Source organism: Bubalus bubalis, chromosome 23, assembly GCF_019923935.1.
Source record: "Bubalus bubalis isolate 160015118507 breed Murrah chromosome 23, NDDB_SH_1, whole genome shotgun sequence".
Classification (NCBI taxonomy): Eukaryota; Metazoa; Chordata; class Mammalia; order Artiodactyla; family Bovidae; genus Bubalus; species Bubalus bubalis.
In genome coordinates, this window is record NC_059179.1 from 24,525,805 (window position 1) to 24,543,283 (window position 17,479).

Genomic DNA, 17,479 nt, shown 5'->3' on the forward strand with positions numbered 1-17,479 from the left:
TGGAAAAAAAAGTATTTGATGTCAAGTATGTGAAGTGAAAGTCGCTCAGTCGTGTCCGACTCTTTGCAACCCCATGGACTGTATAGTCCATGGAATTCTCCAGGCCAGAATACTGGAGTGGGTAGCCTTTCCCTTCTCCAGGGGATCTTCCCAATCCAGGGATCAAACCCAGGTCTCCCGCATTGCAGGTGGATTCTTTACCAGCTGAGCCAAAAGGGATGTCAAGTATACCTCCATTTAAAATAAGCGTGTGAATACAATGTGGCAAAATGTAAACATGTGTTAATGAGAAGATCCACTGATATATTATAGTATTTTCTGCAGGATTAAAAAAATTCATAATTAAAAAAATAAACAATAGAAAAGAAGAGCTGACTGGCTGCAATGCAGAGAAGCAGCTGGAAGGGGCCGGACTGGAGTGCTGGGAAGCCTGGTAACAAGGCTGTGGATGTGAGGGAAGAATCAGGAGGGCTTGGCCAAAGGGCCAGGGGCAGAGAGGAGGGCTCTGCAGGGGTGAGAGATGGTGCAGTGACTGAGAGAGGGAAGGAGGGAGGAGGGAAAGGAGGAGGGAGGCACTTAGGTAGGGGCTGGGTGTGGAACACGCTGAGCTGCGGGCATACGTGTGACTTATACGCGGAGAGGCCTCCAAGAGTCAGCCTGTGGTCAGCTCATGGTCATCTGTCTCCACCCTCTCAATCCCGCCCTGGACCCAGTGGCTGGCCCCTAGCAGGTGCTCAGCAAACACAGTCAGGTGCTCACCCCCACCTGCCTTCTAGCTGACGACAGAGGCTGGACCCAGAGAACTTGCCCTCACTGAGAGAAGCGGTCTGGGGAGAGTGGAGCCCTGCCCAAGCTATTCGTGGTGTCCTATCTAACCCCGATCCCTGACAGCTGGTGGGGTATTTTGGGGACCAGCCTGACCCTGCAAGGGCCACTCCCTGGTCTGGGCAAATGCCCCCTGCTCAGCTATTTCTAGTGGGGACAGCAGCAGGGGAGGGTGGCCCTGGAGGAACAGCTAGCACAGGGCAGGAAGGGATTAGGGGAGGGAACGGAGAGAAGACCCTCTGTCCAGCCAGAGAAGGGGAGGAGCCAGCCTGTGGCTCCTGCCCTCCCTGTGCCCACCCCAACCACAGGAACCCAGTGCCCAATTCTCTGGGCAGCCTGGGTGAGGGCTGTGAGCAGGCAGGGGGAAGTGGGGAGAGCCAAGCTGGCCATCATGCGTGCCCTCTGGAAGCAGGACAGCCCCCCCAACCAGGGTGTCAAGGCTGTCACTGGATTCTATACATAAGCCATCATCAGGAAAAAGGTTAATTTTGAGGCCCCAGAGTCCCTGAGAAGGGGAAGCAGCCCCACTCTCCACCACAGGCTTTTGCCCTTGGGGGTGCAGACTTGCCAAGCCCCCGCTCATTGCAGTCAGGTCTGACCCCATACAGACTAGGGCCAGGCCCTCACCTGCCCTTCTCCCACATGCCGGCTTGGGACCTGGCAGCATCCCCGAGGAAGAGATTCAGACGAGAGAGACCCAGAGACTGACAAAGACGTACCAGAGCCAGAGGAAACGCCTCCAGAAAGGAGGCTGGGGAAAGGCCACAGCGATGAACAGAGCCATGCCCAGGGACAGGCCAAGACTCAGAGACCCTTGGGAGACAGAGAGAGAGAACAGACAAACTGGGGAAAGAGAGAGGCAGAGAGATTCCCCACTGGGGGAATCCAAGACTCAAGGGAAAAGGAAATGAGCAGATGCAGAGAAATGGACAATTTCTCTTGCTCTCACTCTTGGCCCAGCCCAGACCCTCCCCAGCCTGGGCAGGGGGTCAGGGCAGCGCCCACCTCCAGCAGCCAGCTTAGCACCACCTGCTCTGAGGCGGAAGCCTTCCTGGCAAGTGAGGGAAAGGACCCCCCCTCCTCTCTGAGATGCTGGGGTCTCCCAGGCTGGCTCTGCAGTGCTCTGGCCCACGCAGGGGCCACATCAAAGTTACAGGTTAGAGTGGACAGAAGGGTTCAGCGTGTGGATCTCAGAGCTAGACTGCCGGTCTGGGTCCTGGCCCCTGCGGGCGGGGAGCGTGGTTTTGCAGCTCCATCCGTCCTCACCTCAGTTCTCAACTACACAGCCAGGAAACCCAGGTATTTCAAACTGACGCAAAGTGTCCCCTTAATTCATTACACGATGGATAAAATCTAACGGTTTTGAGTCCTCCTACGTGTGGTAGATTTCCTGGCCAGGATCCCCCGGTCCTTGTCCCTGCCCAGTGCTCTGTGAGATGGAGGGAGGGGTGGGCAGGGCCCAGCACACACAGAGAGGGCTTCCTCTCCACCCTCCCACTGAGGATTCCTCCTCACAAGGTTCCAAGATGAGGGGTGGAGCCCTGGGAATCTCAGGATAAAAACAACCCGGTCTCGTTGGGGAGCCAGCCGGGACAGCCTTCACCAGAGATGGAGAGCAACCGCTCCTTAGGAGACCAGACCGGCACTGTCTCTCTAAGAGTGAAGAAAGGCCGCTTGTCGAACACCAGAGCCTCCCAACTCCAGCTATACACCAGCCTCATACTTCCTGTTTGGGTGGATTTTTTTAAAGGTATATCTGAATGTGGTCCATTTAGCCCCAGGGATGCCCCCACACCCGCCCCATTCCTAGCCTCCGCCCCAGCAGCCCCCCCACACCCTCACTGAACTCAGCCTTCCAGCGTGGCTGAACCGGCCACTTTGTTCTGCTGGGCACCAGATAAACGTTCCCTAATTAGCAGACGGAGCCAGACCCTGGCTGGTGTGTGGGGCTGTCTCTTGGCCAGCCCTGGAGCACTTCTTTACTGCAGCTTGGGGGTGCCTAGGACCCTTTCGTAGCTGGGAAAATGTTTCCCCCGTCTGGGCTGGACAGGATCAGTGTTCACAGGGCAGTGATCGCCATCCTAGTGATGCTCCAGAGCTGCTCCAGGCTCAGCAGGAAAGGTTGCCTGTGTCTTGTCTCCTGGAAATGTCGTGAGGACTCTATGAGGCTACTTCTGCAATTAGAGTCATTAGCTCAGTCGGTAAAGAATCTGCCTGCAGTGCAGGAGACCCGGGTTCGATCCCTGGGTCAGGAAGATCCCCTGGAGAAGGAAATGGCAACCCACACCAGTATCCTTGCCTGGAAAATCTCATGGACAGAAAAGCCTGGTGGGCTGCAGTCCGTGGGGTCACAAAGAGTTGAGCATGACTGGGTGACTAACACTTAACTTACTCAGCAGATGAGAAGGCTGTCTCTTGGAGGCCAGTAACGGCTCAGTGTCACACAGCTGATAAGAGGTGGGGCTGAGGTCACACTCATGTAAGTCTGTCTGACAACAAAGCCTGAGTGTCCCACCACCAGGACAAACTGCTCCACTCAGAAAGTGGGGGAGTTGGTTCCAGGAACCCCATGGGCTCTTCTGGAGCCTGATGTCACCACCCAACTGTGAAGGTCTCTGAGGAACGAAAATCTTTTTCCTTGGCTCTAGCTAAAATTTGAATAAAAAGGAAAGAACTCCAAGTCTCCAATAACTCGTACAATGGCCTGGCCTGAGGAAATGGCCCTGAGATGCTGGAATGGCAGCCCCTAACATCACGTGGGGGCTGGGGGCCACCAGAGTGGTGGGGAGCCAGTGGGGAAATCAGTGTCGCTGGCACCTCTGGCTCACCTGGGGTCTGTCTTCCCACAAACAAGCCCATAGCTCAGGCTCCCACAGTTTACCCTGGCTACCCCAGGTCCCCAAGAGGCAAAAGCAAAACCAGCTGCTGCTACTCGGGGGAGGGTGCATGGATGCTGAGAGCTCAGCAAGTCTGCTGGGATGCTCAAGTGGCAGGCCTGATTGCAGGGTTCCACACCAGGGGTTGCTCACTCATTCCATGCCTTCTGCCCTACCCTGATTCTCCCACCAGCTGAGAGCTCTGGCTCAGGCCAAGGCTGCCAGCCTGGCTTTTCCACCCAGGATGACCCCGACTTTTCCCCTTGGGATCCCTGTAGCCAGGCCTTGTGCAGGCATGTAGCTGGCACTCCTCCAAGGTGCCAAGATTAATCTGAAATTCCTTCCTGTGGGAAGGGAGTGACTTGGTCACAGCTGAAGGCTTCACAGAGCAAACACGTACACACCACTCACCTGGCCACCACCATAGATCTTCCTTCCCTTCATTCTCCAGTTTGAAGGGGACATTTGCCCCCATCCATTTCCCAGCCAACTTTCCCATGGTTATACAAGAGGGGTCGATGGGGGTCTGGTAGGGGCAAAGCTGGGTTTTTCTAGGTCATATCTTGCAGCCTGAGACCAGAAGAGGAGGGAGGTGAGGGCGGCAAGGCCTAACATAACACCCAAACACACCCTGCCATGACACCCTCATGCCAGGAAACAAGGCGCACACCTCAGAGCGGTCAGGCAGGTGGTGTGGCCTGACTCAGATGCTGCTTCTGGCAAAGCTGGGGTTTATTAGCCAATGAGAGAAGTGGGCAGCGGCAGGTAGGACATGGATTGAGCTTCAGGCAGCAGCAGGTAGGACCTTTCTGGGAGCTGGAGAGAAGTCTTCTGCTGTGCACAGGCCACTTCTCGCCGGGGAGAGTGAATGGTTGCCCTCCCCTGCGCTCCAGGAGCTCTCTTGATGATGCAGTGGGGGCTTCCTGCCCTCCTCAGCCAAAACAGAAAGAAAACTTCTGGAAGGGAGGCTAGAATTCCACACTGGAATGAGAACTAAAGCTACAGCACCTGAGTCCTAGTCTTGCTGACACTTTCGGCCCCTGTGATGTAGAAGAGCCACTTCCCCCTTGTAGGGCCTCATTTCCTCATCTGTCAAACAAAGGAAATGGACTACATCAGGGGATGGCCAATAGTTTCATCTCAAGGTACCACTGCCAATTGATAGGTAGTGTCTTCCTGAAGCTATTTGGGGTTTTGTTTTTAGAAAGACTCTGAGATCCCAGGCTCCGTCCAGATCAATGAACAATGTCAGCCATTGACAGAGGATGAGAATGTACCATAATCGATTAGTGATGCCTGTCATGGGCACCAGGCCAGAAAGTGGCAACATGAGTGCTAGATATGCTATCTTCCTGGTAGATGATTTCTACCCTAATTCTCCAGCAGATCTGGTTAAAGCTGGTTGGCAAGCATGTACCTCCCATTTTATGATATTTGCACACAGCTGATTTCTCTCCCTGAAAGACACGTTTTCATCCACCCTGCAGGACAGTCACTGGGGGAGCAGGCAGCTCCCTCTAAGCCCCTCAGTGTCCACCCTCACCAGATTTCACCCAGAGGCTGTTCGTGCCAAGATTTACCATCTAGAGGACATTACAGCTTTTTTTTACAATTTTCGTCAATGTCTACATTTTCCCTTGCCATGTGACAATCCCACCTTGACCCTGAGAGAGGATGAACCCAGAGAACAAGGCAGAGGTGGCTCCCGACTCCTTCATGGTTCCAGGGAGGGTCTTGCCAGACATGGTTTGGTCCCTGAGGAACTCCTCTGGAGACGTGTGCCAAGATCACCTACAGATCATTGGTCAGGAAGACGAATTCACCAAACACGTGCAGGTACCAAAACAGGCACTCACAGACCAAGTACTCATCTGTATAGGAAAAGATTAATTTCCCCAAGTCAGTTGCAGCATGGCAAGGACCCCACAGCTCTGGGCTGCTTCAGGCCTTCAGACAAGCCCCTCTCTTCTCTTTGCACCCTTAGGCTCTGCCCAGGGCAGGCGGTGGGGGTGGCTGACAGCATGCACCTGGCACAGATGTGCAGAGACCCTCTCCTATGTACCCTGCCTGCGGCCACCTCTCCCCATCTATCCTGGACCTGCGAGAACCCTCCTGTATAAGGTCATTCCTAAACCCATGGAGTTGGAGAAACTGCACAAGAAGGCATCATTGTACAAACCATGCAAATTCCATCTACTTAGAGCAGAAAAAAATAAACCCGCCTTCAAGTTTATAGATAAATAAATAAATCTGCCAAGCAACCCAGGAGTCCAACTCAGTGGTCAACGGCTTTCCATCCTGAGCTGGCCTGGAGATGCCACTTCCCCAGGCCTTCCCGCCTAACACTCCCTGGAGAACAGACACCCCACCGCACCCCCCCACCCCGCCCATCCTCACCCCTATGCTAGGCAGAACTGCCAAAGTGGAAATCAGTAGAGACAGAGAGGAAGCTGGAGTTCACCCTCAGGCCACAGGGCCAGATGAAAGGGAGCTGCCGAGGCAGAGCCAGCTCCTGGGGGAGGGGAGGCCAGCCACAGAATTCTCAGGAGCTATTCACAGGGCTCCCTGAATCCCCCTGTGCCCGTCAGGAATCTGAATGATGCCTCTTTCCAAGGGCAAGGAGAAACTGTTGATCAATTCTTACTTTCTAAACAGCTGTGTTTTCCTAACAGAGGAAGGTGGGTTGATAATTAGTTACACTTTGGACGTGAAAGAGTTATCTGTTAAACCCTTACCACCACCACCTGCCTCTCTCACAGACAGAGGCGGCAGACATAACTACTTCGTGAAAGTGAAGTATAAACTTCATTTGGTGAAAGTGAAGTATAAATGGGGCACAGGAAGAAACCTTGGCCTCCAGCTAGAGTGAGGATGTCCAGCTATTTTTCTCTTGGAGTTACGTTTCTGAGGACCTAACTGATGAAGGCTCAGCTTCTCTGTCTAGGGGTTTCACACCAGTCACTATTCTCAGGGCTTTCTTTACATGGATTGTCTCATTTCATTCCTTCTATTCTACCCATGAGGCAGATATTTTTATTATCCCCATCACACAGATGAGAAAACCGAGGTACAGAGAGGTTAAATAACTCACTGAGGGTTATATACAGCTAGTAAGTGATAGAGCTGGTCTTGGAATCTAACCTCCCTAGCCCTGGATTACCTACCCTTAACCACCACACTCCACAGCCATGAAGCTCTCAGTGCGGTTCATCATGACACAAGAACCACCACCCAAGCGTCTCTTGGCCCAATACACACATGTTCATGTGCTGTATGCAATATTTGAACACAGGATTCCAGTTTGACAAGATAATTTGGACACGTCCCTGGGGTTTGTTGTAATGGAGTCTAATCAGTTTCATTCCACAGGAATGATCTAGAATGCTGGTTCAGTAAATATGAGGTAATATGATTTTAATCATCATTTTCACTTTATCTTGTTAGATATGTTCTTCATGTTTATTTTTTTTAACCTGTGTGTTTTCTGTCCCATTATACTATAATGTATGCTATGGTTTTTCTAGTAGTCATGTACGGATGTGAGAGTTGGACCATAAAGAAGGCTGAACGCTGAAGAATTGATGCTTTTAAACTGTGGTGTTGGAGAAGACGCTTGAGAGTCCCTTGGACTGCAAGGAGATCAAACCAGTCAGTCCTAAAGGAAATCAATCCTGAATATTCACTGGAAGGACTGATGCTGAAGCCCCAGTAGTTTGGCCACCGGATCCGAAGAGCTGACTCTTAAGAAAAAACTCTGATGCTGGGAAAGGTTGAAGGTGGGAGGAGAAGGGGACGACAGAGGACAAGATGGTTGGATGGCATCACTGATTCAATGGACATGAGTTTGAGCAAGCTCCAGGAGATGGTGAAGGACAGGGAAGCCTGGTGTGCTGCAGTCCATGGGGTCACAAAGAGTCGGACATGACTGAGGGACTGAACAACAACCTCCACAAACACTGTAACGACCAGGAGAGACATAGTTTATTTTAGACCTCCCGCTTTTCCCACCTCCTCCCACAGGTATCCTTTTAATTATTATATATAAATGTTGTAAATAATATATGAACCCATTCTCCTTTTTTAAAAAAGTAAAACATTACAAAGAAAGCTAAGATTCCCCTTTAACCAAGCCCTTCCTCCTACCCATGTCCCCAAACCTCTTTCAGAGATAACTCCATTACCAATTTGGAACGCATCCTTCCAGACCTTTTAAGAATAATTATGTATTTATTCTGTGTATGTATTTGTAAAAGATGTATCTTGTTTTTGCATAACTACTGTCATACAATTTTTTGAAACTTGCATCGGTCATTCATTAACATTTCTTAGCGCTCCATCCACAGGACAATTTCATTTTTTTTGACTGCTGTACGAAGTGGTATGAGACAACAATTTACTTAGGCACCCTCTATGTTCCCATTTTTGCCGTGGCAAACAATAGGAGGCTTCCTGGGATAGGGAACTGATCTCGGTTAAGGTCAGTGTTCTTGTCTGTCTGGGGCCTGTGGGCAAAATCACAATGAGCCTCAGCTCATTGCACCGCTGGTTCTAGAACTGCCACACTAGGTGCCGGAGCTCTCCAGAATCCTGGGTATAAAACTGTTCTTAGAACTTGGCAAGTTACCTCCTCCAGGCTTTAGTCTAGGGTCAATGATCTCAAACAACACAGGGCTTGCTTTGATGACTAAAAGAGCCGGCAAGAAAGACACCTCCCCCAGACACCTCTTCTACTCTCAAGTTGACCCCTGCACACACCAGGATCACCCCAGTTTGACCCGAGCAGAGGCCTGCTCTGGACACCAAACTAAACTAAAGTTCATATAAATTTAATGAATAGAAAAATGAGCATAGATGTTTACCAGTGCAATGATGGACTGGAAGTAGAATTCTAATTATAAAAATGCCGTGATCCTATGACTCTCCATACATTACATCAGAACATGTCCCCCGTCACATACACATCCCTCCTAAGGTCGGTTATTAACGATTCAAGGATTATAGTTTTCCTCACCCATCATTAGCCTGGCTTTTGGAGGACTGTGTGACCCTGGGTGGGTAAGTGGGTGGACAGGCTGGAGAGACGAATAAGGAAGAGAGATAAAAAAGATCTTCAAAATAGGTTAAGTCCTTTAGAGCAAACCTGAACAGCTTTCTTAACTCTGTCTTCCAAACAGCGTGGGGGAGGCTAAAGGGCCTCTCCCTGGTCTGGTCAAATATTGATCCTGTGCACTCACTGGCCGGGGTTCAGACTAAGGGGCCAGCAGCACTATGGAGTCAATGTTTGCAGAGCAATTATTGCATCCCCGCGTCTTGTAATCAGATTGTGAAACAACCTTCGATGGAGCCGGAGCCTCAGAGAGCCTTCCGGTCCTTCCTCAATGGGGCCAGGCCTTGGAGGAGACACTTAACAGTGAAGGAGCTGTGCGAGGAAATTTACAGAGGCTGGAAATATGGTCCAGCGCCAAAAATAAGGCAACTTAAGAGCATCTGCAGGCCTTCTCCCTCCTCCTTCTCCCCTTAACTCCACCTCCACGTCCACCTCCTATAACCCAAGCTCTTTATAACCAAACAGGCCTCCACATCAGACACTGTCCCCGCCGGCTCCCTCTGGGACAGGTCCCTTTCCTGGTCAGATAGGGCTGAGTGGTGAATTATTTTTAGAAGAAACCAATTTCCACTTGGAGACCAAGAGCCTCTCCTCTATCTGTTCCCAATGTGACATCTGAAATGCCCTTAGAAGCCCTCTCTAGTAACTGACCTGGTTTCCAGAAGAGGTGTTTGGAAGAGTTGTTGAATTTGAACTGTCTATGGATGGGGCAAGTCATGGCGGAATGCAGCCTGCCTCCTGCTGCAGGGGCCCTGGAAGATGTTAGAGGACAACTGGGGAGGCCTTGGGAAGTGGCAGAGCATGCCTGGGTGGGCATAAAGCCAGATGGAGCCTGTTGCGTGTCCCAGATGGTCAGAGGCAGCCCAGACAAACAGAAACTCCTGAGATGATAGAAAAGTTCTGTATCTGCTGTAGAGCACTGTGCTCTAGAGCCCAAGAGCTGTGACTCCTGAAGCCCGCACACCTAAAGCCCATGCTGTGCAACAGGAGAAGTAACGGCAATGAGAAGCCTGAGCACTGCAACGAAGAACAGCCCCCGCGGGCCGCAACCAGAGAAAGCCTGCACAGCCGTGAAGACCCAGAACAGCCAGATAACCAAGTAAATGAAAAATTACTTAAAAAATTAAACTTAATTTTTAAAATTTACGTTTTTTAATTAACTTAAATGTAACTAGCCACATGTGGCTAGTGGCCACTGCGCTGTATAGCACAGGTCTAAAGGCTCCATATCTGGTGCTTCCCAGCGGGCAGGAGAAGGAGCTGGGCTCAGGGCGCAGCCTCCTGGGTGAGAAGGAAGGAGAACCACTGAGTCTGAAGGCTCAAGGCAGAAGACACAGGGAGAGAAGCTGTGGGGCAGAGTAGGGGGTCCTTTTCTAGTTTCCTTGGAAGGGTTTGAGGTGGGTGTGAATGACCAAGAAGGTGATCAGAATTGTATATGTACATTCATGCATGTCTGAAAGGATGTACAAAAGAAACTCTGATCCCCAAAATAAAGTATAAGAACTCACTGATTTGTCAGATAAACTAACTTCTTCAGGGAAGCCTGCTCTTCTAACAGAGTATAACGTTGCCCTAGAACATGTCTATAGTGCTTTTCTTTGCAGCATTTAGCATAGTATAAAATAATATGTATGTATATTTTAAACTAAAACCTGTCTTCCCTCACTAAGCTGTAAGTCCCATAAAAGCAGTAACCAGATCTGCTTTTGCTCACCAATAAATCCCCACCCAGAGCCTGGCATCGTGCCTGGGACATAGAAGGTAGGCACTTAAGACTGGATGGATTGAGGATGGATGGATGGATGGATGGATGGATGGACGGACATATGAAGAGCAGGCAGACAAGCAGACATAAATGAAAAAAATATGGCATAAGTTAGGGACACATTTTACCCCAATAACTATAAATCTCAAAAAACAACCAAATCCCCTCTACCTGGAGTGGGGGTGGTTGGCTCTATCACTCTTGGCTTCTGTCACCAATCAAAACCATATGTGCATCTTCTTAGCTGCCCCCTCCCAAGAATGTTCTTTCCTTCCTCTCCATCCCTCAGCACATTACTTGTACCTCAATCTAGTATTCATTTCATCTATAGTGGATTTAATTGCTTAAAAGCCTATTTCCCCCATCAGATACAGACCTCTAGAAAGACAGGACCTTATTCTCAACTGAATGTCCCTCAGCCTGGGCCACTTCTGCTCTGCAAAAGTGCACATGTGGTGAAGGCCTTGCTTGCTTGCTAAGTCACTTCAGTTGTGTCCGACTCTGGGCAACCCCATAGACGGCAGCCTACCAGGCTCCTCCGTCCATGGGATTCTCCAGGCAAAAGTACTGGAGTGGGGTGCCATTGCCTTCTCCAGGTAGAGGCCTTATCAAAGGCCCATTCACTCCAGCCTTGGCTTCCTCATCTTTATACTTCCACCCTCATCATGCACAGTCAGCCTAAGGCTGCCAGATGTAGCAAGTAAAAATACAGGACAAAGGATAAAATACTAATCTCAGGTAAACAATGAATAACTTTTTAGTATACCTCCTGCAATATTTGGGATATAAAGTATATGATCCCCAGGAAACTCAGAACCATGAGGTAGTAAAGCCAGTTAAGCAGCTTTCCCCAGGCTGGCTTAGTCAGCCCAGGACTTCCAGGGTTCCAATGTGGAGCTCAGCCTACCAGGGGAGGAGCAGAAGGATTCTGAGAGCAGGCCCCTGTGGGTCACACCTCCACTCCCAACTCACTCCATCCTGCCTGAGTGGCAAACTCCAGAGAGAGCCTGTGGGGCTCTGAACACTCTGACAGAGGACTGGGCACTGCTCGGCTCCTCAGCAGAGTGAAGCCAAGGGCGGGAAACAAGAAAGCAATACCGTGACAGGAGGTACTAAGCCCCCACACCCTTCAACCAGGCATCCCAGCATTCTTGTCACCATTAACACTGAGAAACGTACTAGACAACCATGTGTCAGGAGAAACATGGATTCACTCATTTAATCCTCACGACAACCCTACTGGGTGGGTACCATTAGAATCTTCATTCTACAGATGAGAAAGTGGAGAAGTTAAGGAACCTGTCCAGAGTTAGAGTGACAGAGCCAGCAACTGGCCCCAGGAAATGCATCCCCAGGGCCTCAGCTCAGAACTGAGATCTGAGAGCCACCAGTGACCAGAGATGGAATTAGCAATGCTGTTTATTCTTCGTCTTTTAAGAGCCGCCATATTAAAATCAGAGATCTTAATAAATGAGAAAGGCTTTCTGAAATGAATGCCACTATATGTCCTTATGTCAAGTTCTGAAAGATACTTGGTTGAAAGGTTAAATTCCGAAGAACCACCCTTTCAAACTGCATCTACAGGGTGGCGATGACCCATGTGGACAGGCCTGGTCATGCTCATGACTAGGGCCAGCGCATCACATAAGCGGCTTCATGCCATGTGTCCCCTCTCGACACACAGGAAATGAGCCCTCCAGGCAAGGGAGAAGTGGGGGGAGCAGCATTCCTTTCTTGTGAGATTCTGTAACTAGGGAGGGGGTGGGGGAGTAGAACAGAAAAGGGGGGAAGAAAAGTTCTGATTTGAGAGTTTCCGCTGGCTCTCAGACCCCTTCTGGCTCATCAATGAGTCCTTTCAGGGTTCCCTCTCCCCAACTAAGTGATCATTTCCTGTCCAGCACACTATACCCATTGAGGGGGTAGCAGCAAATTCCAACAGTTTACACCAGAAGGACACAAGGAGACTGGACAGGAATTGATGAGGGAAGAGGAGGAAGTGAGAAGGGTAAGGAGTGGCTCGCAATCCCATATTGTCGGATTAAGAGAGGATTTGTAATGCAGGAAGCTGGCTCACCTCTGGCTCATCTCATAGGCAGAGCCATAAGGACAATGGGATAAAATCAAGTACTTGGAGGTAAACGTGCAAGCCTGGCATCTCCAAGATGACTCACCACCAGAGGAAGAAGTGGACCTCGGTTGTGAGGGCCAGCTGTGGATGTCCCTTCTTTGTGTTTTTAATAGGCCTAAACCAGGCTCATGGCCCTAAGGAAGAGTCTGGAAGCTCTCAGCTTCTGATAAACAGGGGTGAGCCCGCTAGTGGTCATGTTGGTGTTCATGCCCCTCCAGCCTCGGCTGTAATGATTGGTGCAGAGGGCACCTGATCTAAGTCAGGCCAATCAGAGTCTTGCCTGGGGTTTTTCAATTTAGAACTGGGAGAGAGGCAGTCTCTGCTGCTGGAAACCACAAGGTAGGAAATTTGGGAGCCACTGACTGCCAAACCGCTGAGGACAGTGCCCAGAGAGAAGCCAAGACAAGACAGAGGGAGCACAGCCTTGTTTCAGGCATTCCTGGAGCCACTGTCTCACTCTCCCTTCCAACCATCTGGTTGACTGCATAAGCTGCCCTGGTATATCTTTCCAACCAAGTCTCCTTTTCATCTAAGCCAGTTTGAGTGCGAAACTGTTGCTTGTGACCTAAAGAAGCCTAGCCAAATTAACTGACATCAAGGGAGGTGTCTACAGTGGAGCTGTGGGAACAATGTTACCATCCCCCATGTGACATGTCTGGGTATGGGAAAGAGACACACATATTATATATGCATGCAAACAGGACAGCAGAGCCTTATTCAGTCAGTCAGACACAGTGGTATGCCCAGTTTGTGTCTGTAGTTGAAGACATTGCTTATTTTCTGTTTCAGTCTTTTCTGTGTGTTTGCTTTTCTTTGCCTACAATGATGTGGTGGCTTGTGTCTCACTCTGTATGTTTATAGACACATGTCTGCTCAGGCACACAGCACCCACGGCCATCTTCCCAGCCTCCGAACGCGTCAGGGTGACAAGGCATGACTGTTAACAGTCATGTTAAGAAGTCAACATAGCCCCAAGTGTCTGTCTGCAACATCCAAGACTGAGCTCAGCCCAGCTTGACTGCCAAGGTGCCCTCCTCCATCCCTCTGTTCTGCCTAAACTCTGACCCTGAGATTGCTGGAAGGGGGTCTCTGGATGAGCGAGGAATGAGACAGGCTAGCCCACCAGAGGCTCAGGCCACTTCATATGGAACCAGGCCCCACCTGAGCTCAGACTCACTCACCTGCAGGTCAAAGAACTTGCTGTACCTCCGGTAGATGGTCTGGGATGTGGAGTCGGACCAGGTCACGTTGATGATGTATACCTGTGGGGGACAGGTAAGAGAAGGTGAGTGGGTAACTAAGGCAGGGCCTCAAGCTGCACCAATCATCATTTCCCATGACTGTGGGTATTCCATACCAAGACCATTCTTTCTCTCATCTTTGTCCCCAGGACTTTAGCATAGTGTCAGGTATACATGGATGCTACACACATGTCTAAACACATACACACACCTGGAAGGGTATTCAATAAAATGCTAAGGATGATTATATTAGGTGGGTAGGGTTACAAGTGGTTTTAATTTTCATCTTCTTGTTATGTACTTTATACAATGAACATAAATTTGGGCTTGTTTAAAAAAAATGTAAGTAGCTAATTTCCACTGATTCTCAAACTTTACGGTGAATGAGATCCTGCAAAGCATCTTCCAAAATCACAGATGTCAGAACCCCACCCTCTACAATTCTGCATAAGTAGACCTGGGTTTTGGAGGCTCAGCCATCTACATTTTCTTTTGTTAAACAATTTTTATAGAGCAGTTTTAGGTTCACAGAAAAACTGAGCAGAAGGTACACAGGGTTCCCTTCTATCCCCGCCTCCATACTTGCACAACCTCTCCCAGTATCAACACCCCTCACCAGAGCGGTATGTTTGTTGAAACTGGGCGTCTAAGTTTTAAACAAACCACTCCAGCTGATTCTGCCTCAGTTGATCCTCGGAACCCACTCTAAACCTGCTTCAGGAGCCTGTGAGCATTTCAGAGACGTGTGATTCATCCCGGTGTCCCTGAGTCTTAGCTCTGCGCCCGGCACAGAGTTGGTGCCTAGCAAACACTCTGCCCCATTGAATGACCACACTGGCCTTCTGGCTGAGACACAGATGCGCAGGAGGGAAGTTAGCGTGTGGAAGATCTGTAGACTTTTCTGAAATGAAGGCATTTCAGGACCCCATTCCCAGTGTCACCCCAGTTCCCAGTGCTCAGTCAGGCTCTGGACCACTGACGGCCTCAGGCCACCATGGAAGGCTGCCTGGCCCAGGAGGTGGGCAGGACTGCTGACCGGAGAAGACCCACACAATCTGGCCTACTGTTCGCACCATTTCTGTTCCTCTCACCTGAACCCCCACCAAAGACACGCCTTCCTGGGCGAGGCCTCGGTTAGAGGGAGGGTCCCCCACACAACCTCAGAGCTACTCCGCTGAACTTCCCCCGGTGCCTGCTGTGAGGTCTCCGACCCAGCATTAAGACATTTGCTCCTTCCGCCTTCAGAGCAGACCGGGCAGCTCTAGGTCCCTGCACCAGTCCTCTTGCCAGGATGCCCTGTCCATCCGAATCACCTGGGGAGCTCAGTAAAAATCCCTAATCCCGGGCCTCTGCCTGGTGATTCTGATTCAGGAGGTGTGAGGGGAAATCCACCAGAGAGGGGAACAAAGTAGCCAGAGAAGCCGGGGTCGTGAAAAGGAAGGAACGGGAGCGAAGAGGAGGTGTGTGCGGACACCCTGGCATCAGAGTGGTGGGCTTCACTGCCTGGAGCAGGGCTGTCTGATCTGCTTGGGCCGCTGTAATAAAACTCCACAGACTGGGTGGCTTAGACAACAATGTTTATTTCTTACAGTCATGGAAGCTGGAAGCCCCAGATCAAGGTTCCTAGTGGAACCTGCTTCCTGGTCACCTTGTCGTACCTTCGCACGGTGGAGACAAGAGCTCTGGTTTCCTTCTCTTCTTATAAGGACACTAAACTCATCACTGGGGCTCTACCTTCATGACCGCATCTGGACGTAATTAATTCTCAAAGGCTCCACCTCAGATACCATCATACCGGGGATCTGGACTTTAACATGTGGACTTAGCAGGAGGGATTGGGGGAGGCACGAACACTGAGTCCACAACAAGGGTTTTGCACACAGGAGTGTGAGGCTGTATGTTTGGCTGCTCAGTTCACAGCCAAGGAAACAAGCCCTGAATCTAGTCCCTTCTCCACTCCAATCTCTAAGTCACAGAGTTAGCCTCGTGCCGTGCGGAGTGTTTGTTCTGAAACGCACCCAAGGAGACAGCTATAAAGCAAAGCAAATACAGCTGAGTGTTGCCACCCTGAAATGGGGTATTTATGACATGTTTTATGTGATCCCAACAAGAAAGAACATTAAGTGAAAAGGCTGTCCCTGTCCTCACAAGCCCAAAATAAACTACTGACATAAATAAACATCCAGGGATATGCTTTACTTTATATCATATATAAACATGTATCTCATACAATAAACTGTAGAAACCATTTAGGTAATGGTTACTATGTGCCAGCACAGTGCAAAGCACTCATATGCATTAGCTCATTTAATCTTCAGCTCAATGAGGTAGCTACCACTGACACCCCCATTTTGCACAAGAGGAAGTTGAGATTCAGAGAAGCCAAATAACTTGCCCAAGGTCACACAGCTAGGAAAATACAGAGCAAAGGATTGAACCCAAGTCCAGCTGAGTTTAATCCCTATGCTCTTAACTACACTGGACTGTCTACCTATATGTAAATTCAGGAGCGGGGATATTTAATCACACTTCGTGATCAGGACTGAATGGCATCTTTTTAAATAAAGTTTTGGGTGATCTGAGAAGTCTGTACAACCCTTGAGGAACACGGAGGGAGGCAGACTAATTCTGAGAGCCTGAGACCAAGAAGAGACAGAACTTGGCCCAGACAGAAGTCAACAGTGAAGAATGCTACAAAACCAGACGGACACAGAGGAAACTCTCATACATAACCGGCTCCACCAACTGTGGCCGGATGCTCTGGGGTTTTTCTGGGGGTTATAGCCCACCCCATCCCCCCTGTTGACTTCCAGCTCCTTGAATCCCAAATTCTGCTGGCTACAACTGCCTTCCACCCACATCTCCCCTTCCTACAGACGTTATGCACAACACGCCAGAAGGAGGCCCCAAATGAGTGGGCCCTCTTGGAAAGAGCCTGCCCTCACTCGCAGGCCATCAGACAGCAGTCTTTCTCCCTGGCCAACCAAGCGGGACCCAGAGGAAGGGCTTAACTGGGCTTAGCATGACCCCTGCTCCATCCTCTCTAGTAATTAGGGGCTTCCCATCACCTCCCAGGGAGAATTAATCACAGGCTTGCTGGCTCCGGCAGCTGGGAGGCCCCTCCTTTTGCAAAGGAGGAACCTAGGACCTAGGATGGCGATTCGCCAGGGAAGAGGCACAGACTCTGGAGTCAGCCACTCTTAGGACCTTCCTTATCATGGCTGTGAGACCTCAGCCCAGCCTCTCAGACCCTCAGGCTCTTCCTCTGCTCTGTGCACACAGCCTCAAAGCTACCGGCCTGACCCACTATGGTGGTTTCATCGCAGGTGTGCTCCCCCTGTAAGTGGCAGAGCGAGGACAGGAGACCAGGCTTCCTAACTCCTAGTCTAGGACTGATCAGCACAGGACCAGGAATGCCTGCCGTTGCTCCTTTACTATTCAAAACGGTCGAAGAGTCACAGGGCATTGTCGCTATCTAAGACTTGACCTGAACCCACAAGAAAAACTGGCTCTCTGGTGACTGTCCCTTGGACAGCA

General features: G+C 50.3%; 1 protein-coding gene across 3 annotated transcripts in view; it reads right to left on the reverse strand.

The window, feature by feature from the left end:
* SH3PXD2A (SH3 and PX domains 2A) overlaps positions 1–17,479 on the reverse strand; it is a 247,911-nt gene that overhangs the window by 174,529 nt on the left and 55,903 nt on the right. For all 3 annotated transcript variants that reach the window (XM_006067746.4, XM_006067744.4, XM_006067745.4), the window contains exon 2: positions 13,883–13,963. In XM_006067746.4, coding sequence (XP_006067808.1) covers positions 13,883–13,963 — 81 coding nt within the window. The remainder of the gene's footprint in view (positions 1–13,882; positions 13,964–17,479) is intronic.